Raw genomic sequence first — 27,767 nt, 5'->3', positions numbered from 1 at the left:
CGCTAGGGGGAGTCCGAGCGAAGTCCTAGCCAGCAAGCCAGAGGGGAGGGGAGCAGGAAGGGCGGGGTGTGGGGTGAGGGAATCGGGACGGGGCGGACGACAAGCTCGCAGGTGCGCACGCGTGCGGGGCGCGGGGCCTGGTGGGAAGCTGAGTGCAAGCTGTCCTCGGCCCCGTCAGGCTGGCCAGCGTGCGGTGCGCTCACGACTCTATTTCCCGGCGTGCCGCGCGACGCGGCCGCCCTCTGGGCCGCGACAGGCCCCTTGGCCTAGGCTTCCCTAGTTCCTGGTTCGCCGGCGGCCATTTTGGGTGGAAGCGATCACTGAGTGGCGGCGGCTGCTGATTGTGTTCTAAGGGTCGGAGTGGGGTCGACGTTTGCTCTACCGGAACAGCTTAGCTCATTCCTTCCCTTCCATTACCCGTGGCGCGGAGAGTCGGGGCGGCGGCTGCGTCAGCAAGGGCGGTGGCGGCGGCGGCAGCTGCAGTGACATGTCCAGCATGAATCCCGAATAGTGAGTGCAGGAGAGCCGGGGCGGGCTGGGGGTGAGGGCGTCCGGCCGGGGGGTGAAGGCCACCGGGAGGCTCGCTGCGCGGCAGCGGGAAGGTCGGCCGGGCGAGCGAGGCGGAGCGGCCCCAGGGCCCCATTGTCTGACGGCCGAGGGCCGCGGCGGGGAGGGGTCGGGCCTCCGGGGCAGGGGCCGGGGAGCCGGCGGGGAGCTGTGTGCCGCGGCCGGGCGTTGGGGAATCGGCCTCGGACAGCGGCCAGGAGGGGCGCGTCTCTGGGAGGCAGTGACGGCTGGAGGAGGACTTGTTTTTAAGGGAGGTAGGTGGGAGAGCTCTGCTAGAGGGCACTGTCAGACCCTGCGCCGGCTCTGCGGAGCTGTCAGCCTCGGCAGCGAGGAAACCAGCTTTCCTTGTAAATCCTCAGCTTGTTACAGCTCTCTCCCCGGCGGGTTTCAGGTAATATGGATGTTTCTCGGGACTGCGTGGGTTGAGGAGATGGTGAGAAGGTATTTACAATGTTTAGTTTCCTTTTGGGCTTGTCTCCTGAGGAGTTCTTTAAAGAGTGTGAGCCATGGTCCTTCTACAATCCTGGGCATTTGTGAAATTTTTGTTTTAGAGGACACCTAAGTCTCCAAGTCACCTTTTGTTTTCAGTAGGTCAACAATAACAACAACTAAAATTAAAAATGTCTTCCTGGCACCGCCAACTTAAAGTACGAGTTTGCTCACAAATTGGAAAAGAGCTTTGATAGAGCTGTAGGTTTTAGATTACCTAGTTGAAAGCCTGTAGATAGGGAATGAGGTTCCATGACGTGTCATGAAAAGTTAATGCATTCCTTTTTCTTGCTTACTCAAGAAGTCACTATAGCAGATGTGACACACCTGGCACCTTTCATGGGAACTGGTGATCTCTTTTCTTGAGTAGACATTGTTGGGCTCTTTTGAACTGCACCTAAAATCCTCCTATACTTTTATATATGAAAGTTAACTTGAAGAGATGGCATTTTTGTTCTCTTTAGTGTCAGAAATCTTTAAGGGAGTGGATTTTTTTTTTTTTTTTTTGATAAGAGAAGCCAGCATAGCCTTAAAGCTGAATTTGTTGCTTGATCAATTACCGCTAAGTGTTTCCCCATGAAAGGTCTATCCATCAGTTTAGCTGACTTGTCATCATGTGTGTGTCACATGGCTCTTGCAAAATGCATTCTAAGTTCCAAGTTTTGTAAGACTGTGGTTTTATGCTGAGATGTTCTTTTTCATTTGTGCTAAGCAGAAGTCATAGTATCTTGGTAGAATTTTACATTAATTTTATTGTGTGTGTGTAATGCATGTGATTGCAGGTGCACAGGTGCCACAGTACTTGCGTGAAAAAGGTCAGGGAACAAATTTTAAGAGTTGGTTCCATCTTCCTTTGTGGTTTCTGAAGACTGAACTCAGACGAGCAGTCTAATCATAGAGCCATCTTACTGGTCCAGACTTTTGTACTTCTTTAAGAAGTTGGGAACAGTTCATACTTGCTGTGTTGGCAGCCCCTTCCCCAAGTCACCGACTCTGCAGGACAAAATTGGTTTAGTAGAGCAAAGTTGAATTGGGTTCCTAGTTAGTTTTCCTGGCATCCGTAAAGAACTTGGATTTAATCAGCCTGGTGTTGGACGGTGGCGTAGGCGGCGAGCACTCTGGAGGCAGAGGCAGGTGGATCTCTGTTAGTTTGAGACCAGCCTGGCCTACAGAGTGAGTTCCAGGACAGCCTCTAAAGCTACAGAGAAACCTTGTCTCGAAAAACCAAAAAACCAAAACCAAAACAACAACCCCCCCCATGGATTTACTAGACTAGGGAGGTTTGTAAACCTGTACTATTTGAGGAGTTTCCTATATTTGTTTTGTATGTATGTATGTATGTATGTATGTATGTATGTATTTGGTTTTTCGTTTTTCGAGACAGGGTTTCTCTGTGTAGCTTTGGAGCCGATCCTGGCACTGGCTCTGGAGACCAGGCTGGCCTCCAACTCACAGAGATCCGCCTGTCTCTGCCTCCCGAGTGCTGGGATTAAAGGCGTGCACCACCAACGCTCGGCAATTTTTTCTTTTTACAAAATTATAATTTCACATGTCAGTCCCTTCTCCCCCCCCAACTTCTCCCCCAGCCCCCTCCTCCCTCCACTCCCCATAGAGGGTAGGGCCCTCTACGGGCCTCCCCAAATTCCACAACATTCTCTGTGTAGCTTTGGAGCCTATCCTGGCACTCCTTCTGTAGACCAGGCTGGCCTCGAACTCACAGAGATCTGCCTGACTCTGCTTCCAGAGTGCTGGGATTAAGGTGTGCACCACCAACGTCCGGCTTTGTTACATATATTTAAATATTATTTATTTGTATGTGTGTGTTTGAGGTTAGAGCAGTGGTTCTTAACCTTCCTAATGCTATGACCCTTTAATACAATTCTTCATCTTGTGGTGGCCCCCAGCCATAAAATTATTTTTGTTGTCTCTTCATAACTGTACTACTGTTATAAATGGTAGGGTCTCGACCCCTAGATTGGGAACCACTGGGGTAGAGCCATTCCTTGGAGTTGGAGTTACAAAAAGTTGTGAGCCTCTGATGTGGTGCTGGGAATTGAACTCCAGTTTTCTGCTAGAAACAGTACATGTTCTTAACTAATCAGTCTCTTCAGCCTGTGTTACTTATATTTTTTTAATACTGTAAGAAGATCTTGAAGATGAACTAGATGACAAAAATTTGATGTTATTCAGACTTTTAATTTGTTTCTCCTTTTGTAAAGTAGTATAAAAAGGTCATTTTTACTACGTATTAAGGTAGTAGTGTGGCTAAGTATGTAAAAAATTTGGACAGCTAACCAAAGCACATTGCAGGTGTTGTAAATCATTTTTAAGTAAGCATTTTAGTTATGCTGGGACTTAGGGATGTAAGCCTTAACCTCAAGAGCCTGTGATATAATACACAAGACACACACACACACACACACACACACACACACACACACACACACACACACACACACAGCTGCATGGATCAGAGAAGTACGATTTCAGGGGAGTGTCATTTGTTGTTGTTGGCTCTTTTGGAATACTACTATAGAAGAGACATATAAGAAAATGACCAGTGCACCAGTGAGATAGATAGCTCAGCTGCTACCTTGATGATGAGTTCCATCCCTGGGACCTGCATATTCTCTGGTCTCTATGTGTCACCCTCTCCCAAGAATCTAAGTAAATATTATAAAAAAGAGAAAGAATTATTAGCACAGAAGAGAGCTAGGGAAGACTTCAAGAGGGAGAAGAGGAATGACTAGTAAATGGCAAGGAAAATAATTTTTTAAATCCTTTTTCTTAGTTTTAAGACAAGATTTCACTGTGATGTAATCCTGGCTATCCTGAAACACACTGTGTAGGTGAGGCTGGCCTTGTATTTGTCCCAGTCTTCCTGTTTCTGCCTCCCAAGTGCTGACGTTACAGATTCGAGTTACCATGGCCCTGCATGGACAATTATTTATTCATTCATTCTTTTGAGGTCTCAAGTATGCCAATATCTGGCCTATATTTGCATTCTAGATTGTATAATAAACTAGTTCAGGAGTTTGGGGAAAGGATTTACGAAATTTTAAGATGAGAGATATTTTGTTAGTGAATATCACAAGTGTAACCAATATACCAATAATGATTAAGTTATACTCTGTCTTTCATTGCTCTGTGTGTGTGTTTATGATCTACATAAAAATCAGTTATTAGGCTGATTTGGGAGAAACAAAAACCTGTTATCTTTAAGACAGAAATTAAGGGTAATGACATAAACCACTGAAAGTGTAATCCTGACATAGAAATCCTAGATGGAAAGGGTCAAAGCTTCCTTTATTCTGGAGATCTGAAGAAAGATTTGACTTTGTTGCATTTATTTTGTGTATGGAGAGGGGCACATGAATGCTACAGTGTACATATGGAGGTCAGAGCAACCTGCAGGAATCAGTTCTCTCCTACCTGAAGACCAAACTGTCTTTAGTTTTGGCTGTAAGTACTGAGTTATGGCCAAGATTTGATTCAGAGCTAGGTAGTGAAGCAGGCAGTGATTATTCCAATACACTGATTGAAAATACTAAACAGTAGTGATATGGAGGGGCCTGTACTCTGAGCACTTGAGGTAGAGGCAGGAGGGTCACTGAAGGTTCTAGACCGCCTTGGCCTACATTAGTGAATTCCAGGCTATCTAGGGCTACATAGGGACCGTGTGTGTGTGTGTGTGTGTGTGTGTGTGTGTGTGTGTGTGTGTGTGTGTGTGTGTGTGTGTGTGTGTGTGTGTATCCCCCCACACACAGACACACACAATTAACATTATCCCCATACAAGAAATAGTTGTCATAACCTATTAGCTTTTTTATTTTGAGACAGGGTCTCAAAGATCCCAAGCTGGCCTCAAGTTCACATTATAACCAAGGATGACCTTCAGCTTTCCGTGCTTCTGTCTCTGCCTGCTGAGTGCAAAGATGTGAGGTGCTGGGGATTGAACCCATAGCTTGCTACCAGCTGAGCTCTATCACTAGCCTTGAACTTCTTGAGTGCGTGAAGGTGTTACATGTGTGAGTATTGGGTCTACGTGCACATGTGTGTGCATGAGTTTGGTGGCCAAAGGTCAACCTCGGGTTTCATTCCTTGGGAGCTGTCCACCTTTTTATTTGTTTTTATTTTTAGCTTGATTTGATGTGTGTGTTTGCCTGTATTGTGCCTGTGCACCATGTTCATGTTGCATGCAGTGATCTCAAAAGTCAGAAGAGTCTCTCTGCATTACAGATGGTTGAGGGCTGTCCGTGCTCTTAACTACCCACCGAGCCTCCTCTCGAGTCCCTATTTATTCTTTTTGAGACAGGGCTTCTTACTGGGACCTGGGGTTCACAGAAACAGCTAAGTTGCTGGCCAGCTACCCCAGGGATCTTTCTAGCTCTACTTCCATGGTGCTGAGATTACAAGTATGGAACAGGACACCAATTTTGTTTTTGTTGGCTTTTTGGTTGTTTTGTTTTGATTTTTGCTTTTAGGTGGATTCTTGGGATCTAACTCTGGTTCCCATGATTGTCAGGTAAGCACTTTAGCAATAAACCACCAACCTTTAAAAATTTTTAATAAATTATATTGTATGCGTGTGCATGTGTGTGTGTGTGTCAGAGAACACATGGATGTGTGTGTGTGAGAGGGAGAGAGAGAGAGAGAGAAACGTGTGTGTGTGTGTGTGTGTGTGTGTGTGTGTGAGAGAGAGAGAGAGAGAGAGAGAGAGAGAGAGAGAGAGAGAGAGAGAGAGTGTGTGTGTGTGTGTGTGTGTGTGATAGTATGTGGTTTGTGGAGGGCAGCCTGTGAGAGTAAGTTCTTTCCTTTTACCATGTGGGTCCCAGGGATTGAACTGAAGTCATCAGCTTGTTTAGTTATTAAAGTGAAGAAATAGCAAAGCATGGTGGCTCATGCATGTAATCCCAGCACTTGGGAGGTGGAGGTAGGACTGCCAGAGGTTTAAGGCCACCCTGGGCTACATAGTGAATTCCAGACCAGCCTGGGCTACATAAGGCTTTGTTTCAAAAAGCTAAAGCAAACCAAACCTCACTGTGTAGATGGGGTGATTGAATTCTTGATCTTCCAGCTTCCATTTCCTAGATGCTCAGATTACAAATGAGCAGCATCTTTCCTGGCTTCTGCAGAGCAGTTCAGTAATGTTCTTCTTTCCCTCCCTCCCTCCTTCTCGTTAAAACAGACTCTAGAATCTCTGAACATGTTAGCAGTCTTTCATGCTTTGCTTTTCTCTAATGGTCAGAGCTGTTTAAAGTAAGTGCTCCCTCCCCCAGCTGAAGTGTTTAAAACTAAAATGGAGTTAATCAGTTGTCTGACAGTATATTTTTAATATCATTCTTGGCTTTCATCTAGTTTGCCATTAGAATTTTTGGTGCGTGTGTTGCTGGTAATCAAATCCAGGACTTGGCACGTGCCAGGTGGAAGTCCTCTGTCACTCTATACTCTAACCACTTAGAAAAATTGGAGGAAGAAAAAGAATTAGTTTCTTAATGTGTAGAATATTATTTTTAAGTGTCTAGAGAATCAAACCTGTAATTGTCAGGTAGAAGGTAGCTGTGTAGAATCACCGCAAAATGATTAGGCTTGCAAATCCCAGTACCCAGGAAGTGGAAGCAGGAGCACCAGGAGTTAAGGCCAGTCTTGGCTCCAGGCAGCCTGGCCTACAGACTTGTCTCAGAGAAAGGGTAGAAGGGAGGAAGGGAGAGGGGACTTAACAAACACCTTGTGCCATTACATGAGCTACTTTAGGTTTGACATAGCTTTTTATTACTCTCTGTCTGAATTTTTACTTTCTAGTTTTTGTAAGAGATACTGGCAGATTGCCCCCTCTCCCTTTTGAGAAGGGAGTGGTCAACTTATTTCTGTTTGCTGTAGAAGTTGAGGCTGAAATTGCTCCTTTGATAGCTAGGATGTGACTAAAATTTTTAAAATTGGTGTTTTATGTTTATGAGTGTTTTGCCTTCATGTATGTCTGTGTACCTGGTGCATGCCTGGTGCCAGAGGAAGCCAGAAGAGAGGGATCTGAGTTCTCTGGAACTGTAGTTAACGGTAACTGAACCTGGATCTTCTGGAACATTCTGCACCAGTGTTGTTAACTGGCTGGTCTGTCTCTCCAGCCTGTTAGAATAGAATTGAAGGAAGAAAACTTAAAAATCTTATTTTTCCTTTGCAACCAGCCTAGATTCTGTTAATTTGGAAGTGAGGGACTGATAACAAGCAAAACAATAATGGCAACAAAGCAAACTCTGAGGTCCAGAGGAGCCAGAGAACATGTAGGCTGTGTTGTTTGCTGACTTAAACATGTCAGAGATACAATGCTGAAGTAGGCAAGGAAACTTGTTCGTGGTGTTTTAACTTGTTATTGTGTATGTGAACTTTTCTTCCATTTTTATGTGGGTTTTGACTTTTAACTTATATTTTCAAGTTTTTGCCCTTTTACCTGCTGAGCCTTCTTATTGCCTCAGATTAGTGAGTTTTTTTTAATGAAATGGTGAAGTCCATAATTGAATCTTTTCAAGAACAGTGATAGATGTAACTTCTGATTGAGTTTCTTGTATATGACTGTAGTTCTTTTTTTTTTTTTTTTTTTTTTTGTCTTTTTTTAGACAGGGTTTCTCTGTGCAGCTTTGGAGCCTGTCCTGGCACTCACTCTGGAGACCAGGCTGGCCTCAAACTCACAGAGATCCACCTGCCTCTGCCTCCCGAGTGCTGGGATTAAAGGCATGCGCCACCAACACCCAGCATAACTGTAGTTCTTAAGTAAAATTATTACCTGTCATTTCTACTCTGAATATAATTATATTATTATTATTATTTTTTTTTACTTAGGGCAGCTATTTTTTCTTGTTTTTGATACATGATCTCACATACATTGTGTACCTGTATCTCATGTGTACAGGGAGTGCATAGAGGTCTATAGAGGGTGTTGGATCCCCTGGAGCTGGAGTTACAGGGATTTGAAAGGCTCTTGGCTTGAGTTCTGGGAACTAAATTCCTGATCTCTGGAAGGCAGTTAGCATTTAGTTGCTAAGTCTCTCCCAGCCCCTCACCCAGGAGAAACAACCCAACTGCCTACATGGCCCTGACTTGGCTTTTACAGATTATTAACTGGAGAGAACTAGAACATTGAGGAACACACTTTAGAACTTTGGTGCTGATCTTGGGATGAGATCAATAATGGATAATTCAGATTTGTACCACCTGCCCTAAAATTAATGCACAGACATTTATAATTCCTTTAATCTTTCTAGTAATCCTATGAAGAAAGGATCCTAGTTTTGTTTACGTTTGTTTGGCTGCTGGGGGTTGAACTCAGGGCCTCACTCCCAGCATGGAAGGTCTTGGTTAAAGCCAACACACGGGGAAGAGTTAAATGGCTTGCACAGGGTGTTTAGAGTAAGGACTTCTGATTTTTATTCACTTTTTAAATTTAATTTTTATTAAATTAAATGTGTAAGTGTATATGGGTATACACCTGCATACCACCATGCACATGTGGAGCTCAGAGAGGTCACAGGGAGGGGTCAGTGTTTTTCACCTTGTTCCTGGGCATTGAACTCAACTCTTCAGGTTTGGCAGCAAGGGTTTAGTGCTGAGCCATCTTGCTGGCTATCTCTTTAAAAAAAAAGAATTATTGTGTTTGTATGGGGTGTGTGTGTGAGAGAGAGATTATTCATGTTTGTGGGCACACATGCAAGCACATGTATGGAGGTCGAGGGCAACTGTTTTCTCTTTGCACTTTTCCATGGGTTCCAGGGATCAAACTCAGGTCCTTAGGCTTATGAAGCCAGTGCTTTACCTGGTAAGCCATGTGGCTGGGCCAGGACTTGTATTTTGACCTCCCAGGTATGTTACCACTTTCTATATGTGGTTACTGATTTTTTGTGCCACCTGGGATTGAATTTATGACTTCCAGGTGCATCCCCCTCAAAATTTAAAATTTAAGTTTTAAATTTAAGCCAGATAACATTTGGCTAACTTAAACATTCATGGCGAGTTTTTTTTTTTCTTCCCTAAGAATATTTTATTAATTCTTTGAGAATTTCATGCAGTATGTTTTAATCATACTCACACACCTTTCTCAGCTCCTCCTAGATATACCCCAGTATCTCTACCTACCCAACTTAGCATACAATTTTTTTAATTAGTAGAGGCCAATTAGGAATATGGGACCCTCTTGAGAGAGTATGTTTGCCAGGAACCACACCCTTAATAAAAATCCACTTTATCTGATCATCATCATCTGATAAAATAGTTGACATTTTTACTTTTTGATAATTAGAACTATATTGCTATGAATCCTCGCTACTTTTTTTTGTATACCTGTTTGAGATTACTGGAATACGAATGGAATGACTGGATGATATAATTCTATATTCATGGAGAGGCTTTTATTTTGCATGAATGTGTGTGCGCATACACACACTACACACACACACACACACACTCACACACTTTTTGTACTGGGGGTATATCTAGGTTATTTTTCATGCTAGGCATATACTCTATACCACTGAGCTTTATCTGTAGTTCCTTTTATTTTTTATTTTGACACAGGATTAAAAGGGGAGTTGAGGCTGGCCTTGAACTCCCTCAGAATCTGGGTATGCCTTGAACTTGTGGTCATCCTGTTTCAACTTTCTAAGTGATTTGAGATTAAAGGTCTGCCTCCAGGCTCCAGTGGAGAGACTTAGAAACAGGAAAGTGGGTGTGTTGAGCAGGGAATAATAACATGTTCCTGTACTCTTCTTAGAGAAGGCACAGCAAGTTTGGGAGTTGAGGCTAGTCTCACCTACACAGTGAGTTCTTAACAAGAAGTGTTAATGAGGTTTGTATGGTGGTCCATGCCTGTTATTCTCCCAACTCAGAAGGCTGAGGCAGGAGAATCAAAAGTTTCAGTTCTAATTCTTAAAATTTAGAAACACTCTTCTTTATGACAACAATAGTAGCAGCAACAAACTATTATATATATTGTTAAGTCTTAGTGGCCTTTGACTCCTATTTTAAGTACTTTATTGGGTTGGTCTTTAAAAGTTTCCCAAATATTGAAATTAAGTACATCTATTCTGTTTTTCTCTTTTTTGCCTATTCTTGGATATTTATTGTTGGGGCTTTAGAAGTTGTGAACATCTTTCTGAGAATGAGAAGCCAGTGAAGAAAGCTGTTAGAGTCTTGAGCTCAGAGCAGCTGTGTGCACTTGCACAAGGCCTTCACAAGATGAGCCCATGGATGTCCTGCCATGGATTAGGGAGGGGCTTATCTCACCCTGTCCTCTCATGCAGGTAGAAGGGGAATCTCTTGAAGAGGAAAGAGATGGGTGATGGTTGGGAATAGGACAAGAGAGGGCAATGTGTGACCATAGTACATTCATGTAGGAAATGCTATGTTAAAACCCAGTTTCAGTTTCACAGACCTAGTGTCAAATTTGTATTCGTAGAGTTTCTTGTAAAGAAAAGAATGATTTGGTTAGATTGGCTGGCAAGAAGCGCCAGAATCCTCTTGTCTGTCTCCCCAGTGCTGAGATTACAAAATTCTTGTGCTGTGCCCAGCTTTTTATTTGTTTGCTTTGTTTCTTGTTTTTTTTAAGATGGGGTTTATCTGTGTGTAGCCCTGGCTATCCTGGAATTCACTCCAGGAGACCAGGCCTGCCTCTGCCTCCCAAGTGCTGGAACTAAAGGTATATGCCACCACCACCTGGCTATTTCTGTTTTTTAAAATTGAAAAAAAAATTCATAAAATACATTCTGATTACTAATTTTCCCTCCTCCCAACTCTCAGGTCTTCCTGCCTTTCCACCTACCCAACTCCATGTCCTTTCTCTCTTTCTCTTTAAAAAGCAAACAAAAAACCCCAAGAAACCCCCTGTTCCCATTCTTTCTGCCCCCCCTTCCCTGTAGGAAACCAAAACATAGAAACAAAAGACCAATAAGACAGAAAATGCCCAAACAAAGCACTTTGAGACAAAATCTACAAAAATACCATTGGGTTGGTTTTGTTTTGTGCCCAGCTTTTTATGTGAGGTGCTGGGAATCCCTGAACTCAGCTTCCCATGTTTGCACAGCAAGCACTTTACTGACTGAGCCATCAAGCTTAAGTCACTGTTTTCTGGCATACTCAGGGTTGACTCCAGTGTGTTAGGCAATGTACCCTTAAGCAATAGCCCCATCCTTGGCTTTTTTTTTTCTTTCCCCTCTGGTGGCTCAGAAGTTAAGAGTGCTTGCTGCTCTTACAGAGGACTTTTTCAGTTCCTAGCACCCATATGGCAATTTACAACCCACCACCTGGAACTCCAGCTATTCCCCTTCCCTCCCTCTCTGTCCTCCCCTCAGATAGCCTTAAATGCTTGATTCTCCTGCCTTAGCTTCCTGGATGCTGGATTATAATTGTGTGCTACTATACACAATTAGGATTTAGTTCTTTTTTTAAAAAACATTTTTATGAAAAACAAAACATTTTTATGTGTGTGGGTGTTTTGCTTGGGTGTATGTATGTATGTGCATCTGGGCCTGCGGAGGCCAGAGGAGGGCATCAGATCTCTTGGAACTAGAATTACAGATGGTGTGAGCTGTCATGTAGATGGTCCTTTGGAAGAAACAACTAGTGCTTTTTAATTCTGGAGCCACCGGGCGGTGGTGGCGCACAGCTTTAGTCCCAGCACTCGGGAGACAGAGGCAGAGGAATCTCGGTGAGTTGGAGACCAGCCTGGTCTACAGAGCTAATTACAGAACAGCCTCCAAAGCCACAGAGAAACCCTGTCTTGCAAAACAACAACAAAAAAAAACAAAACAAAAAATTTCTGAGCCATCTCTCCTGAAATGATGCTTTATTATTATTTTTATGTGTAGTTTTGACTGTCCTGGGTGCCTTTTTTAAAAAAGGACTGATCTCTTACATTTTGCTGATTTCTTCCTCGTTAGTTTTTGTTAAACCTTTTTTTTTTTTTTTTTTTGGTTTAGACTTTGGCTTTTTTTTTGCTTCGTTTTTTGTTTTTTTGAGACAGATCTCTCTGTGTGATCCTACCTGTCCTGGAACTTGATCTGTAGACCAGGCTGGCCTTGAACTCACAGAGATCATACCTGCCTCTGCCTCCTGAGTGCTAGGATTAAAGGTGTGCACTACCACTGCCTGGCCTTGAACCACTTGATATGAGCTGAGATCCAAACTCAAATCCCTGAGCATCTCTCTAGCCCCCAAAGTGGTCTCTTGTATCTAGGGCTGGCCTCAAGCTCACTGTGGAGCTGGGTGTGACTTTGAATTTATGGTCCTCTATTCTCCACCTTCTGCAGGCTAGGATTACAGTATGGGCATGTGCCTTTAGGCTGGCTTTATGTGGTACTGGTATTAAACCCAGGGCTTCATGTGTGCTAGGCAAGCATTTTGTCTGCTGAGCTATCCTCAACCCTGAATTGGATATCTTTGAAGTGTGCTTAGACTGTTCTCTACATTTGTCTGATACTTTACTTTTCTTCTCTAAAGTTTTATTTTTATTTTATGTGTATGTATTTTTTGCCTTCATGTATGTTTGTGCACCATGTGTGTTCCTGATGTCAGCACAGGCCAACAGAGAGTGTTGGATCCTCTAGAGGAAGTCAAGTTACAGATGTTTTGAGCTGTGCCATGGGTGCTAGAGAGAGCATCTCAGTCCTCCAAAAGAGCAGTCAGTGCTCTTAACTGCTGCTCCACCCTCCAGCCCCCTCCTTTTTTTTTTTTTTTTTTTTTTTTTTTTTTTTTTGAGACAGGGTCTTATTGTGTAGCCCTTGCTGATCTGGAGCTAATTTTGTAGATCAGGTTGCCTTTAACACACTGATCTTTGTCTCTGCCTCTCAAGTGCTAAGTGCTAGAAGTACATGTGTACATCATTAGGTTAGGGTGATAGAAGATTGGGAAAAATGTCACAGATACCACAGAAGCCATTGGTCTATTCATTGCTTTGTATCAGAAGGCATGTAATGCCAATATGACATTTTACTCATCATTCTGGTGATGCTTGTTTGTTGTTTGGTTTTTTTGGTTCGTTTGCTTTTTAAAGATTTATTTATTATGTAAACAATGTTCTGCCTGCATATATGCCTGCAGGCCAGAAGAGAACACCAAATCTCATTACAGATAGGTATGAGCCACCATGTGGTTGCTGGGAATTGAACTCCGGACCTCTGGAAGAGTAGCCTAAATACTCTTAACCACTGAGCCATTTATCCAGCCTCCTATTCTGGTGATGTTATTACTGGTTTCTCTGTGTGGCTTTGGAGCCTTTCCTGGTACTCCATCAATAGACCAGGCTGACCTCAAACTCAGAGACCTTCCTGCCTCTGTCAGGTGCTGGGATCAAAGGTGTGTACCACCACCTCCTTGGTTGTTGCTGGATCTGTAACTGGCCATTCTGGTGGTGTGAGAATTACTAGTGCCTTTTAACACTAGTGTCTTTCTGAAGTTGCCTTTTCCTTCCTCCTCTACCTTATTAGACACTAACCACCAGATTCTTAATGTTCAGCCAATACTCAAGGGCAAGATGGAAGTTTAAGCTCCAACTCTCAGGGGAAGATGGACTTAAAACAATTACTGGGTATTTTAAAACCACCAATGTAATGCCAGGTCTGGTGCATGGCTGTAACCTAACACTTGGCAGCCTTTTGCTACATAGTGAGTGAGAGACCAGCCTGGGCTACATGAGACTCTGTTTCATATAAGTTCCTCCTAAACAACAACAAAACCTACCAGTGCAATAAATACTTGGGAAATATAACTTGAAGCCACACAGAGAGCTTATTTTTCTCTTTAAGTTCGAATTTTAACTTCATCTGCAGTTTTTCCTCACTTGGTGATCTACACATTTTCTGTTTTTCTTCTGTATGTACATGGAAATACTATAATGAAGAATTATTTCTCTAATTTACCTAACCATCTATACCAGAATGGAACAACTTTTATATTTATTATTTGAGTTATAAATCCAAAATGTGGTTATATATACTTTGTGGCTCAAATTTTCTGGCTTTGCCTTTAAAAGAGACTTACCTTGACTCTTGAGTTTTTTTGTTTCTTCTTTTTCCCCTTTCCCCTTTCCCCCTTTTAAACCAGAGTAAGGATAATTATAAATTTTCTTACTCATTGCCACTGTTTTGTTAGTAAAGCTGATTGCACAGGAGCTGGGCTCTTTAATATTACCTCCAGTTTTGGTTGGTTGGCTGATTGTTTTTTGTTTTGTTGTCTTGAGACAGCAGTCTCCGAGGTAACTCAAGCTGGCCTTAAATTGATGACAGTCTTGCTACCTCAGCCTTCAGATAGCAAGATTATAGGGTGTACCACCAACCCTGGCTTCTGTAATGACTTTGAATTGCTTGAAACTCCATGCTCAAAAATAACATTTAGAATATGTTAAATTTCTTTAAAAGTTGACTTTTAATTTCTTTTAAAAATAATTTATTTTTATTTTATGTGCATTGGGGTTTTGCCTATATGTATGCTTATGTGAGAATGTCAGATCCCCTGGAACTGGAGTTACAGACAGTTGTGAGCTGCCTTGTGGGTGCTGGGAACCTCACTGTAGGTCCTCTGTAGCAGCAACTCGTGCTCTTAACCACTGAGCCATCTCCAGCCCTGGGTTTTTGACTTTTTTTTTTTTTTTTTTTTTTTTTTTCAAATCTTGCCTCCACTTCCCAAGTGCAGGGATTATAGGCGTGTGCAACTGTGTATGCAGTGCTGGGGGTTGAACACAGGGTAATATGTGTGCTAGACATGTGCTCTGCCAACTGAACTATAATGCCCGAAGTCCCTATTTATTTGTTTAAAAAACTGTTTCATTTTGTGACTCTTCTAATGCTGACTAGCAGTTTGGAATTCTATTTATTTCATTATTTCATTATTTATTTATTGGCTTTTCCAGACAGGGTTTCTCTGTGTAGCCCTAGCTGTCCTAGAGCTCACTCTGTAGACCAGGTTGGCTGGAACTCATAGAGATCTGCCTGCCTCTGCTTCCCGAGTGCTGCGATTAAAGACGTGCACCACCACTGCCTGTCTGGATTTATCTTTTAATTCTTTTGTTCAGATACATTTAGGAGTAAGTATTCAGTGCTAATTTGTTAAAACAAAAAGAGTGTTTAAGTAATACATACAACTGCAAATAGAGATAGGTAACAAATTATGAATAGTCATGAAGATAATTATTTCTAAAAGTTGTATGTCTTGCTTATATTGAAATTATACCTTCTATAAAAAATTTTTAAATTTTAATAGATTAGTAGATATTTGCTTTTGAAATTAAATTACTAAGCTAAAAATCAGTTGTACCTTCTAGAAATATATGTAAAAGTCTTGATGGGAGGTCTCTTTCTGACAGTGCTTAGATTATGAAAGTAGTCAGAATATTCAGGACTGAGAGAGTCCTTTAGGAGACAGTGGTCAGATCTGTTGTCTTCAGGCCGTTGAAGACATCTTTTAGTGATGGGTTTTGAGTTTGTCCTAGGAGTGGTGTTGCTGGAATCAGAGTCAGAATCTGCCCTGGGTAGATCCAACAAGCCAGGTTCAGCCATTCATCTTTGGTAAGCCAGTTAAAAGAGCCAAATTAATAGCATAAACACAAAGGGAGACATTTATTCAATGTGACCACATTTGAAAGAGGGACAGAGATCCAGCAACACTTTCAGATGCCGGATGTGTACCATGTGATGCAATGCCCTGAGAGGCCAGCAGAGGGCACAGATCTCCTGGGACCAAATGGAGTACAGATGGTTGTGAGCCTCTTGGGAATGTTGGGAATCAAACCTGGGTCCTCTGCCTGAGAAGCCAGTGCTTTTCACCTTTGAGCCATCTTTCCAGCCCACAATGCTTTTTTGTTTTATAGAAAGAGGGGACGTGGCCGGGCGGTGGTGGCACACACCTTTAATCCCAGCACTCAGGAGGCAGAGGCGGCGGATGGATCTCTGTGAGTTCCAGACCAGCCTGGTCTACAAGAGCTAGTTCCAGGACAGCCTCCAAAGCCACAGAGAAACCCTGTCTGGAAAAACCAAAATAATAATAATAATAATAATAATAATAATAATAATAATAATAATAATAATAATAATTTAAAATAAAAAGAGGGGACATTAGGCCTAGATTCTAGGGGAAAAATCATAGAAATTATTTCCCTGGAGGATTGCTCTGCACAGTGAATAATTTGGTCTTTGAATCTGAAGGAGAGGCTTTTGCTGTTGTTGAGAGAGGGTCTCATATATTCCAGGCTGGCCCTATCATGTAGCTGAGTCTTGCCTTAAACTCAAGATTTTCTTGCCTCTACCTCTCAAGAGCTTGCTGAGATTACAGGCATGGGCCACTAAGCCAGGAGAGGCTAATTTCACTGGCTGGAACATAACCTTCTCTAGTCTCATAGGGTAGAGAACTAGGATTTAATTAGTGTAAGTCTCCTCAGCCCTCAGTATAGGAATCACATTTGCTGTCACTCTTTCCTCAGAAGAGGAAGTTCACGCTCGAGAGCTCTTGGTTGGCACAGCCTGCCTTACTTGAGTGGGTAATTCACATGTACCACTATGCATCCAAGGGCTGCTGCTGGATCTAGTTTTGGCTCTTCTAAGCCACGCCTTTTCAGCAGCTGTAGTCTTCATAACATGCTGTTTGCTGTTAGCTGTTTCTTGTAGAACTTAACAGAACAACATGCTTTTTACTAATGTGATTTTCCTTCTCTTTTTGCAGTGATTATTTATTCAAGTTACTTCTGATTGGCGATTCTGGGGTTGGAAAGTCTTGCCTCCTCCTCAGGTTTGCAGTAAGTTAAAATCAAAATACTTTTTTTTTTTTCAATGATGCACTTACAGTTAGTTCAGTGTGTTTTCTAGTTAGACAAAAATCAAACAATTGGACTGGAGAGATGGTTCAGTGGTTAAGAGCACTGGCTACTTTTCCAGAGGACCTGAGTTCAATTCCTAGCAACTGGATGGTGGCTCACAACCATCTGTAATGAGATCTGGTGAGCTCTTCTATCATGCAGGGACACATGCAAACAGAACACTGCATGCATAATAAATAAATAAATAAATATATTTTTTTAGAAAATCAAACAATTTTATGTAGAATGAGTTAACTCTTTCAGAATTTATGCATTTATGGGCTCCTAAGCCCCACCCCCAGTGGTTTCTTGGACTGTTAAATAAATGTTGTTTGTAAAAGAAAATCATGAGAAGGCTGGGTATGGTAGTGCATACTTGTGAAAGAGGGGATCACTCTGGGCTTGAAGTCAGTCAGTCCAAAAAATAAGAAAAAAGTAATAAAAGAAAAAAAAGAAATTCAGTGAAGCAATGAAGTGGGATGATAAAGTTAGTGTTTAATGTTTGTAGAATTCTGATGGATTCTGATAGAGGTGGAGAGGTAATGTGAGTTACTTGGCCTTACTGACAGTGACATCAAAAGAAAGCCTCAAGCCACATTTTAATAGAATAGAGAAACATCACCAGTCACAAAGTGTGTGGTGTCATATGTGCTGATGGTCACATGTTCATTCTGTAACTCAGACCAAGCTCTACAGCTGTGGTAACCTAGTTCTCTAGTTTTTTGTTTTTTTTTTTTTTTTGATTTTTTTTTCTTTAAATTAATTGAAATTTGAGAAAGATCTTTACATGTTAATTCCTCATTTCACAAGTCACTTGGGCTAGCAGTTTATGCTACAGAAAGTTGATTTTGTCAGTGCTGCTCTTAGATTCTCCTCAACTTATCCGAGGTCCACCTTTTTGGCAGAGGACTTCCCAGGTGTGGCTTTGCAGTTCAGAGGGGGTTAGTCTCCATTCCTGTGTTTTTTCATGAAAGCTTCTTTTAAAACAGTTGCTTGTTTCTGTGTGCTTGGATACATGCGGTGGGCGTGCACTGAAGCACAACAGCAGATAGGGCAGAGGACAAAGTGCTTGACTTGTTTCCCTCCTTTTACCATGTGGATCCCAGAGGTGGACTCAAGTCATTAGGCTTGGTGACAGGCACTTTTATTCTCTGAGCCATCTTAAGAGCTCTCATGAGTCCATCCCTTTTTTGTTGTTGTGTTTTTTTTTTTTTTTTTTTTTTTTTTTTTTTTTTTTTTGAGACAGGGTTTTTCTCTGTGGCTTTGGAGCCTGTCCTGGAACTCTCTCTGTAGACCAGGCTGGCCTGGAACTCACAGAGATCCACCTGCCGAGGGCTAGGATTAAAGGTGTGTGCTGCCATGCCCAACCTAATAAAGTAATTTTTTAAAAAAGTATTGATCTGAGTAAGGGCCTGCCTATAATCCCTGCCTTCCACATGTTTGAGGCTCATGTTTGAGGCCAGCCTGAGCCACAACGCAAGACCCTGTCTAAAAGAAAAGAATTAAGTGCTCATACATGCTCCATTGTGGATGAGCATTGAAAACATAAGTGAGAGAGGCCACTTGTAATGACTTTATGTCTATGAAACATTCCCATATGAAAAGCTCCAGGGAGAGTAACTAGATTGATGGTTGCCATGATCTGAAGGAGAAAAGGAAGTAGCAACTGCAAGTTCCTTTGGGGTAATGAAACATTCTGGAATTAAGTAGTGGTGATAGTTGTATGGCCTTCTATGTTTACTAAAAACCACTGTGTGGCAGGCGGTGGTGGGGAGGCAGAGGCAGGCGGATCTCTGTGAGTTCAAGACCAGCCTGGTCTACAAGAGCTAGTTCCAGGACAGCCTCCAAAGCTACAAAGAAACCCTGTCTTGAAAAACCAAAAAAAAAAACAACAACAACAACAAAAAACCCCACTGTGATCCACACTGAAAGAGGGATTCAACCAGGGTGTAAAACAGACTTTGGAATACATCCCTAAGAGGAAAATGAAGTGAGCATTGTTTGGTGGTAATGGATTGGGTGTTCGAGGAGCAGGAGTTTTATAGATTGGCAATTAGGAAACTCACATATCTGGATAGGGGAGCTCTGACAGTTACACAATCTTCCTGACATATGTAAAGAATTTACGAAGAGATGTATACAAAAAATAAAGGACACTTGAATAATAGCTCAAGAAAAAAGAAACTTTTTTGCTTTAGAACACAAAGCAAGATGGAGTCAGATATTAAAACCTTGGTTTATAAACTTTGACTATAATGCAAGTAAACTTGAAACACTCTGTTGACGTCATTAACTCTCCACCTCAGGATGACACGTACACGGAAAGCTACATCAGCACGATTGGTGTGGATTTCAAGATCCGAACTATAGAGTTAGACGGGAAGACAATCAAGCTTCAGATAGTAAGTAGTCAATGCACAGTGCATTTATATATATATTTAGTATGCTAACAAAGTTGAGTGTGAAGTTTAAGAGTATGATGATAGTTTTTTAGGCCAGAAGGCATTTCCTAGATTCACTTTTCTCTGAAATGCCTGCCTTCTTCTTTCTTTAAAGTTATTTTTATTTTATGTGCTTTGGTGTTTTGCCTGCATGTTTGTCTGTGAGGGTGTCAGATCCCCTAGAACTGGATTTACAGACAGTTATTTATGAGTTGCCATGTGGGTTCTGGGAATTGAACCTGGGTACTCTGGAAGAGCAGCCAGTGCTCTTAACCTCTGAGCCACCTCTCATAGCCCCCTCCTCCTTCATCTTGTTTGCCACCTATATTGAGGATTGAACCCAAGGTCTCCCATATGCTAAGTCTGTACTATTTACATGGAGCTACATCCCAGGTCCTCTACTTATAAAGCAGAGATAATCATAGTCAGCCTTGGACCTGGTTTCTCCCGTGGAAGTCGGAAGTTTTGAGATTCCTTGCATCACAATGGCTATTTACTTGGCATCTTGTCTGCCTTTTACTATGCTAAGTGATATGATTTGTTAGAAGGAACCTAGGATAGGCTCTTTACACATACATTAAATAAAGACAACTATTTACTTAGTTCTCTGGGTATTTTTCCTTTAAGACCATTTATTTCAACTCTGTAGAAACAGAATTTTATTGGAAAGAATTGATTTGTCTAAAGTTACTGGCAGAACCAAGTAATAATCACTCTCCATCTTTGACATGTGTCTTGTGTTATCTTAACTACCTTATCCATCCTTTACCCCCACCTCAAATTAAATGTTTATCTCTTTATTATGGGTCTGGGTACTGTCAGCTTGTCTGTGGGTTTTTTGTTTGTTTGTTTGTTTGGTTTGGTTTTCGTTTTGGTTTTTCAAGACAGGGTTTTCCTATAGCTTTGGAACCTGTCCTGGACCCTTTGTAGACCAGGCTGGCCTTGAACACATTGTCTCTGCCTCCCAACATGTGCCACCAACGCCCAGCTTTATGTGATCTTAAAAAAAAAAAAAGTCATCATGGAGTCAGCAAGATAGCCCAGCAGGTAAAGGTGCTTAATGTCACTCAGGCCTGATGACCTAAATTTGATCTCCAGGACCCTCCAGGTGGTAGGAGAGAACTAACTCTTGCAAGTTGTTCTCTGACCTCCATGCATGTGCCATGACAAGGGTGTCCTCAGTGTGAGTGACACACACACACACACACACACACACACGCACGCACGCACGCACGCACGCGCGCGCGCGCAAGAGAGAGAGAGAGAGAGGAGAGAGAGAGGAGAGAGAAAAGGGGAAAGAGAAAGTAAGTAAATAGTTTTTTTTTTTTTGAGTTGGATTTTAGTTTTTAAAAATCAGTATGTTGTAGAGGAGGCTTAGAATGAAATAACACTAAAGACTAGTCATTGCTTTTTTCATGGAATTGGATGTTGCTCTGAGCTAAAGTCCTGAATTTTGAGTCAAAATTACTATTTTGATTCTGGTATTTTTTTTTCTTTTTCTCTTCTTTCTTCCTTTTTTTTCTTTCTTTTTTGAGGCAGGATTTTTCTATGTATCCCTGGCTGTTCTGGAACTCGTTCTATAGACCAGGCTGGCCTTGGCTGTGAACTCAGAGATCCACCTGCCTCTGCCTCCCAAGTGCTGGGGTTACAGGTTGTAGACAGATTGTAGATGGAGTTTCTTTTCTGCCTGATCCTGTTTAGCCCCAAATAAATATTTAATAATTATAAAATGTTTGGCCCCAGCTGGGCGTTCGTGGCGCACGCCTTTAATCCCAGCACTCGGGAGGCAGAGGCAGGCGGATCTCTGAGTTCGAGGCCAGTCTAGTCTACAAGAGCTAGTTCCAGGACAGCCTCCAAAGCCATAGAGGAACCCTGCCTTGGAAAAAAAGCAACAACAACAACAAAAATGTTTGGCCGGTGGCTCAGGCTTCTTAACATTTTGGTTTTTCCAGACAGGGTTTTTCTGTGGCTTTGGAGGCTGTCCTGGAACTAGCTCTTGTAGACCAGGCTGGTCTTGAACTCACAGAGCCCCGCCTGCCTCTGCCTCCCGAGTGCTGGGATTAAAGGGGTGGGCTACCACCGCCTGGCACCCATAACTATTAATCTGTTTATTTCTACATGGCCTTGCCTGAGAACGTCCAATGCATCCTATCTTCCCCATAGCTACATGCCATCTCCTTGTGGCCTCTCTCTGTCTCTCCCCAGCATTCTCTTCATCTCCTAGCCCCGCCTATACTTCTGTCTGGTCACTGGCCAATCAGTGTTTTATTCATCAACCAATAAAAAACATCCCTTATCATCTCCACTTTTCTGTCCAAATAAAAAGAAAGGTTTTTAACTTTAACATAGTAAAATTATATATAACAAAACAGTTATCAAGTAAGAAATATAGTTAACAATAACTAACATCTAGCAAAATTTAAAGAAAATACTCCATCATCTATCCTATCTTTGTGAGTCTAAAGTTTTATGTATAACTTCTCTTTTATCATAACTAAGTAAAAGCATAACTATAACTGTCTGTCTTCAACTCCTCAAAGACCCCAGAAGGATAATATATGAACTATAGAATTGATAGTCATCTCACTGCCTGGACAGTCACCCAAAGTTCCTCTGTAATGGGTCATCCATCTTCAGCCCATAGGCCTAGAGTGTCTGGCAGACTTCTCAGTGAAACAGGAAATTTTAAACTGTTCACATGTATTGGCAGTTTATCAGTCATTTTTCTCTGTGTCCTGCAGAATGTCTGGCAGACTCTTCCTTGAAACAGGAACCCTGAAGGACTATCCCATCTTGTTTTGGCAAGTTCAGCAGTCACTTTCCTGTGGGTCCTGCATGTCCAGTTTATATAGCATACAGTCAAACAGTCCAGGCAAGATTAGTTTCTTGCACAAATGGCTAGTGGCCCCATATTGAAAGCAACTCCGTATCGAGTTTCTTCAATGCTCATCTTCCTCTCTGATGTAATTGGTGTTGCCAGGAACAATTGTGTTTCACTGTCTTGAAAAACCCTAAACCATTTTAAATGCCATATTCTGAAGGTCTTTGAAAGGTTTGAAGACTATCTTCCATTTGAAATATAGCTTTGTATATCTAGAAAATCTAACATAACTATAAGTTTTGGCTATTATAGGTGACTATAATCTGTATTCAATTATATATTATATTTTTAAATGTTTAAACAATTATCTAAACAAGAACAGAAATATACCTATAAGAAAATTGAGCCTTTTGATGTTCACTTAGAAGAATAACAGGGTTGCTCAGCCCCAGCACTGTTGCCTGGTTTACTAGCTTATGAGGTGGTTTTGAGGATCACATGGCTCTTTGCTGTGTGTGTTTCCCTTTATAACCTTGGTGTCAGTGGGTTCTGTGATATGTCCTATGCAGGCAAGAAGTAAACACTGTTGTGAAAAGACCCACTCAAGCCTGCAGCCTGGGTACCAGTTGCATAGGTGATGATTATTCTTTACAGGATTTAGATATTTGAAACATTTTAATTTTGTCACTTCCTTTGTCTGGAAAGGATCTTGCAAATTGCTCTGGGTTGGCCTTCATTTTCAATAGGAATTTTCTTTCCATATCTGATGCTGTTATGTAAACATATTTGGGGAACTCACCAATTTCAAAAGTAGCTGCTTCCATTTACAGTGGCTCTAGCCATTCTTTATACTGAGCTGGAGTCAGTGTCCCTTCTCTGGAATTCCTCTGCATTTTGAAGCTGTGTGGATCAGATTAATTCCTTTCCAATGGCATCTGCCCTTCAGATTAATGTGATCATACCCTTCTTTCTGCTCAGTTGATCTTTTTTGGAGTTGTTTTTTAGAACCTTTTGAATTTGGGTTACTTCTGCATTTTAAGGTGCATTTTCTAAAATGGGATTCCTAAAATAAAATATCATACAGGGTATGAGATAAACTTTGGAATTAATTTCTTAAAATTTTTCTCCCTTTGGGTTTCGGGAGATGGCTCAGTGCAGATGGGGGCTCAGTTCCCAACTCCCATGCCTCACACAGCTCTCTGTAGTTTCAGCCCCATGAGATCCAGTGCCACCTTCTTATCTCTATGGCCAGCAGGCATGCGTGTAGCACAGGCATATGTGCAGGCAAAACACTCATACACATAAACATAAAATAAAATTTCTCCCTTGGACTTCAGGAATTGTTGCTTATTGTTAATTCACTGAAGAACACAAAAACAAAGCATGAGTTCACATTTGCTGTTGCAGTAACCACATTACCTAGCAGTGTATGTATTAAGATTGTGGCTAGCGTGTTTTTAATTTTGGGGATGTGTGTAAAGGGTACATATGAGCTCCGGAGATGGTTCAGAAGATAAAGTACTTATAAATGTGAGGATCAGAATTCACCCATCAAAATGCATGTAGGCGTGGGGCCCACCTCTAATTCCAGTCCATGGAAGGCAAAGACGCTGGATCACTGAAGCTTTATGAGTCATATCAGTGAGCTCTGGGTTCAACTGAGAGGTCTTGCCTCAATGAATAAGGCAAGTAGTAATCCAGGAAGACTTTACTTCAGCCTCAGATCTCCACATGCATGTATCATACACACACAAAAAAAGAAAAGGTGCACATGTGTGCATGCATGTGTGAGTGAGTGAGTGAGTCTTCTGTGAATTGTTTTAAAATTTTAAATACAAATTGTGCTTTTAAGCCATTGTATTTCAACTTGCTGGGCTTTGTTTGTTACTTCCAGGTGTTGTAAGTCTTTTCCTTTCACTTTTTATGTTTAGTGGTGATGGCCAGATCTTCATTAAAATTAGTTATTATACCATGGAGCAAGAGGGGCACATTGATAAGAGTCAGGTTGGAATCGTAGATCTTCATATTCATAGTCTTTTGAGTCTCAGTCTAGTTTTAGCCAGAAAGAAAGGAACAAAGCCAGCGTTGGTTCTGTCAATACCGTGCTCATTGAGGTGAAGTACTTTCACTTGGTGAAGTACACCTCCTTTTCCCACTAGGGCATGGCAGAACAACCTGATTTGGGATGAATGGCTGCAGCCAGGAAGGAGTACGCTGTGGACTCTGGATTCTTATTTTTGCCAACTGCCTAGCATAAAAGAATTTAGAATTTGGTGTCAGTACCACCAGCCAAATTGTAGGCAATGTCTTTGCTTCTGGATTTTAACATATTTGATACTTGCAGTGCAGTTTAATAATGTAAGCATTGAATTAGGATCTGTTGTGTCTGATCCTAATAATCTACAGTTTCCTCTTGTACTTCCCAAGTCTGTTGTAATGAAATTGTTTTGCCTTTCCTGATTCTTTTCTAATAGTGGGACACAGCAGGCCAGGAAAGATTTCGAACAATCACCTCCAGTTACTACAGAGGAGCCCATGGCATCATAGTTGTGTATGATGTGACAGATCAGGTGAGTTCCTAGAGACTATTGTATGTGTGTAGATTTTCGACACACTGTGTAGTTCTGATTGACCTGGAAATTATTATGTAGACAGAATGTCCTTGAATACTTTTGATCTGAAAGTTATTTTTACCATTTGAGAAATTAAAAAAAAAAATAAAAATTAGCACTCATTTTTCTTGTAGCAAATGTTAAATCAACTCTTTGTGACTTATGGGCAATTTGGAAATAACTGAAGACATTTAGGAGCAAAAGATGGGTGAATGTGGGCAGGAAAAGAAAATGCTACATTAACATGATGTCGTGTGCCTGGGTTCTTGCTACTTGGGAGGCTGAGATAGGCTCTCAGAAGACTGAGACCAGTCTAGGCAGCACAACACAGCAGATCACATCTCAAAAAGGCCAACACCCAGAGCAGACAGAACATGTTACTTTTTTAAAATTTTATTTTTATTTTATATACATTGGTGTTTTGCCATGGGTGTTGGGTCCCCTGGAACTGGAATTACAGACAGCTGTGAGCTGCCATGTGGGTGCTGGGAATTGAACCCCGGTCCTCTAGAAGAGCAGTCAGTGCTCTTAACCACTGAGCCATCTCTTCAGCCCAGAACATGTTACTTTTAAACGTCCAGTCTATCACCATTATTTTGTTGTGTTTTGAGACAGAGTTTCTCTGAGTAGTCCTGGCAGTCCTAGAACTCTGTAGAACTCAGAGATCTGCCTGCCTCTGCCCTCTAAGCACTGGGATCAAAAGCATGTGCAATCACTCCCAGTCTACCATAAAATATTTTTGAGAAAAGAAAAAGGAAAAGGTCTCACCAAAAGTTTTTTTTTTTTTTTTTTTTTTTTTTAAACTAGTTTTCTCCTCCCCATCCACTCACTATCTTGTAGTGGCATTTAAGCTCAGAGATTTCTGCATGCCAGGAAGTAGTCAGTCCCTGAACTGTACCCTCGGGCCAAACAGTTATCTTTTTGATAGTAGTAACACTGCTGTTATTCATGACCAGTTTTTGTTGTTAATTTTTGTTTGGTTTATTTTGAGACAGGATCTCCCTTAAGGTAGTCCTGGCTGACGTGCAACTAACTGATTTTGTAGAATGGGCAGGCCTAGAACTCAGAGATCCACCTGCCTCTGCCTCCCTAGTTCTGGGATAAAAGCTGTGTCACTACTCAGTTTAAAAACCAGAATTCTACTAAATTTCAGAAACTAGGTTTTGTTAATATCTAAATTTCAACTTAAAATTGGGTTTGCCTGGGGGCTGGAGAGATGGCTCAGCGGTTAAGAGCACTGACTGTTCTTCCAGAGGTCCTGAGTTCAATTCCCAGCAACCACATGGTGGCTCACAGCCACCTTGAATGAGATCTGCATGCAGGCAGAAGACTGTATACATAATAAATAAAATCTTTAAAGAAAAAATTGGTTTGCCTGTCATTAAATATTAAACTGTTTCCCTTCCCAAATAAGCTATTTTCACTTCAAGCCTGCCAGTCCTCCTTATCATTCATTAGATGAACATTGTCATTGTAATATATTAGTTCATTTCTTTTCTTGCATTATAGTTATAGCTAGAGTTGCCACAAAATGAGCTGTTATCAGTTGATCATTGGTTGCATCCAAAACTGTATCATCATTCTTGTCTTTAGGAGTCCTTCAATAATGTTAAACAGTGGCTGCAAGAGATAGATCGCTATGCCAGTGAAAATGTCAACAAGTTGTTGGTAGGGAACAAATGTGACCTGACCACAAAGAAAGTAGTAGATTACACAACAGCGAAGGTATGTATGAGGTCTGATTTTCTAATTACTTAATTAATTTTGGGACAGGGTTTCTCTGTATAACAGCCCTGGCTGTCCTGGAACTCACTCTGTAGACCAGGCTGTTTTCGAACTCACAGAGATCCTTCTGCCTCTGCCTCCCAAGTGCTGGGATTAAGGGCATGTGCCACCACCACCTGTCGAGGTTTGATTTTCAAGTTGAATTTTAATTATGGGGACGGGAGTCATACAGTGGCTAAACTTTTAAAAGCCAGTGAATTTAGTCCTTCATTCCCATTTCAGAAAGCATTAACAGCAAGTTAGAAAGGTTTTCCAGTGTTGATTGTTCCTTATTACTCTCTCAGGAATTTGCAGATTCCCTTGGAATTCCATTTTTGGAAACCAGTGCTAAGAATGCAACGAATGTAGAACAGTCTTTCATGACGATGGCAGCCGAGATTAAAAAGCGAATGGGCCCTGGAGCAACAGCTGGTGGTGCAGAGAAGTCCAATGTTAAAATCCAGAGCACTCCAGTCAAGCAGTCAGGTGGAGGTTGCTGCTAAAATTTGCCTCCGTCCTTTTCTCACAGCAATGAATTCGCAATCTGAACCCAAGTGAAAAAACAAAATTGCCTGAATTGTACTGTATGTAGCTGCACTACAACAGATTCTTACCGTTTCCACAAGGTCAGAGATTGTAAATGGTCAATACTGACTTTTTTTTTTATTCCCTTGACTCAAAGACAGCTAACTTCATTTTCAGAACTGTTTTAAACCTTTGTGTGCTGGTTTATAAAATAATGTGTGTAATCCTTGTTGCTTTCCTGATACCAGATTGTTTCCCGTGGTTGGTTAGAATATATTTTGTTTTGATGTTTATATTGGCATGTTTAGATGTTGGGTTTAGTCTTCTGAAGATGAAGTTCAGCCATTTTGTATCAAACAGCACAACCAGTGTCTGTCAATTTCCATGCATAAAGTTTAGTGAGACGTTATATGTAAGATCTGATTTGCTAGTTCTTCCTTGTAGAGTTATAAATGGAAAGATTACACTATCTGATTAATAGTTTCTTCATACTCTGCATATAATTTGTGGCTGCAGAATATTGTAATTTGTTGCACACTATGTAACAAAACTGAAGATATGTTTAATAAATATTGTACTTATTGGAAGTAATATCAAACTGTATGGTGATAAGTATTGTTTTAATTCTTATGGTTAAAGGGAAATAGGGATTTGCATTATACTCAACAGCCAATTTGTGTGTGCAACAAGGGCACTGTAGACCTATCTAATAATAGCACAGC

General features: G+C 41.5%; 1 protein-coding gene across 1 annotated transcript; it reads left to right on the top strand.

Annotated features, from left to right (window-relative positions):
• The first annotated feature begins 278 nt into the window (after window positions 1-278).
• On the top strand, window positions 279-27,643 carry Rab1a (RAB1A, member RAS oncogene family). The gene is made up of 6 exons (XM_027388067.1): window positions 279-510; window positions 16,750-16,822; window positions 19,189-19,284; window positions 24,619-24,714; window positions 26,350-26,481; window positions 26,826-27,643. Exons 1-6 carry the CDS (start codon window positions 488-490, stop codon window positions 27,021-27,023), a joined length of 618 nt encoding a protein of 205 aa, XP_027243868.1. The 5' UTR covers window positions 279-487; the 3' UTR covers window positions 27,024-27,643.
• Window positions 27,644-27,767: the final 124 nt, after the last annotated feature.

The sequence above is a fragment of the Cricetulus griseus genome (assembly GCF_003668045.3).
Source record: "Cricetulus griseus strain 17A/GY chromosome 1 unlocalized genomic scaffold, alternate assembly CriGri-PICRH-1.0 chr1_1, whole genome shotgun sequence".
NCBI classification, from domain to species: Eukaryota; Metazoa; Chordata; class Mammalia; order Rodentia; family Cricetidae; genus Cricetulus; species Cricetulus griseus.
This window is presented reverse-complemented; position numbering and strand designations above follow the sequence as displayed.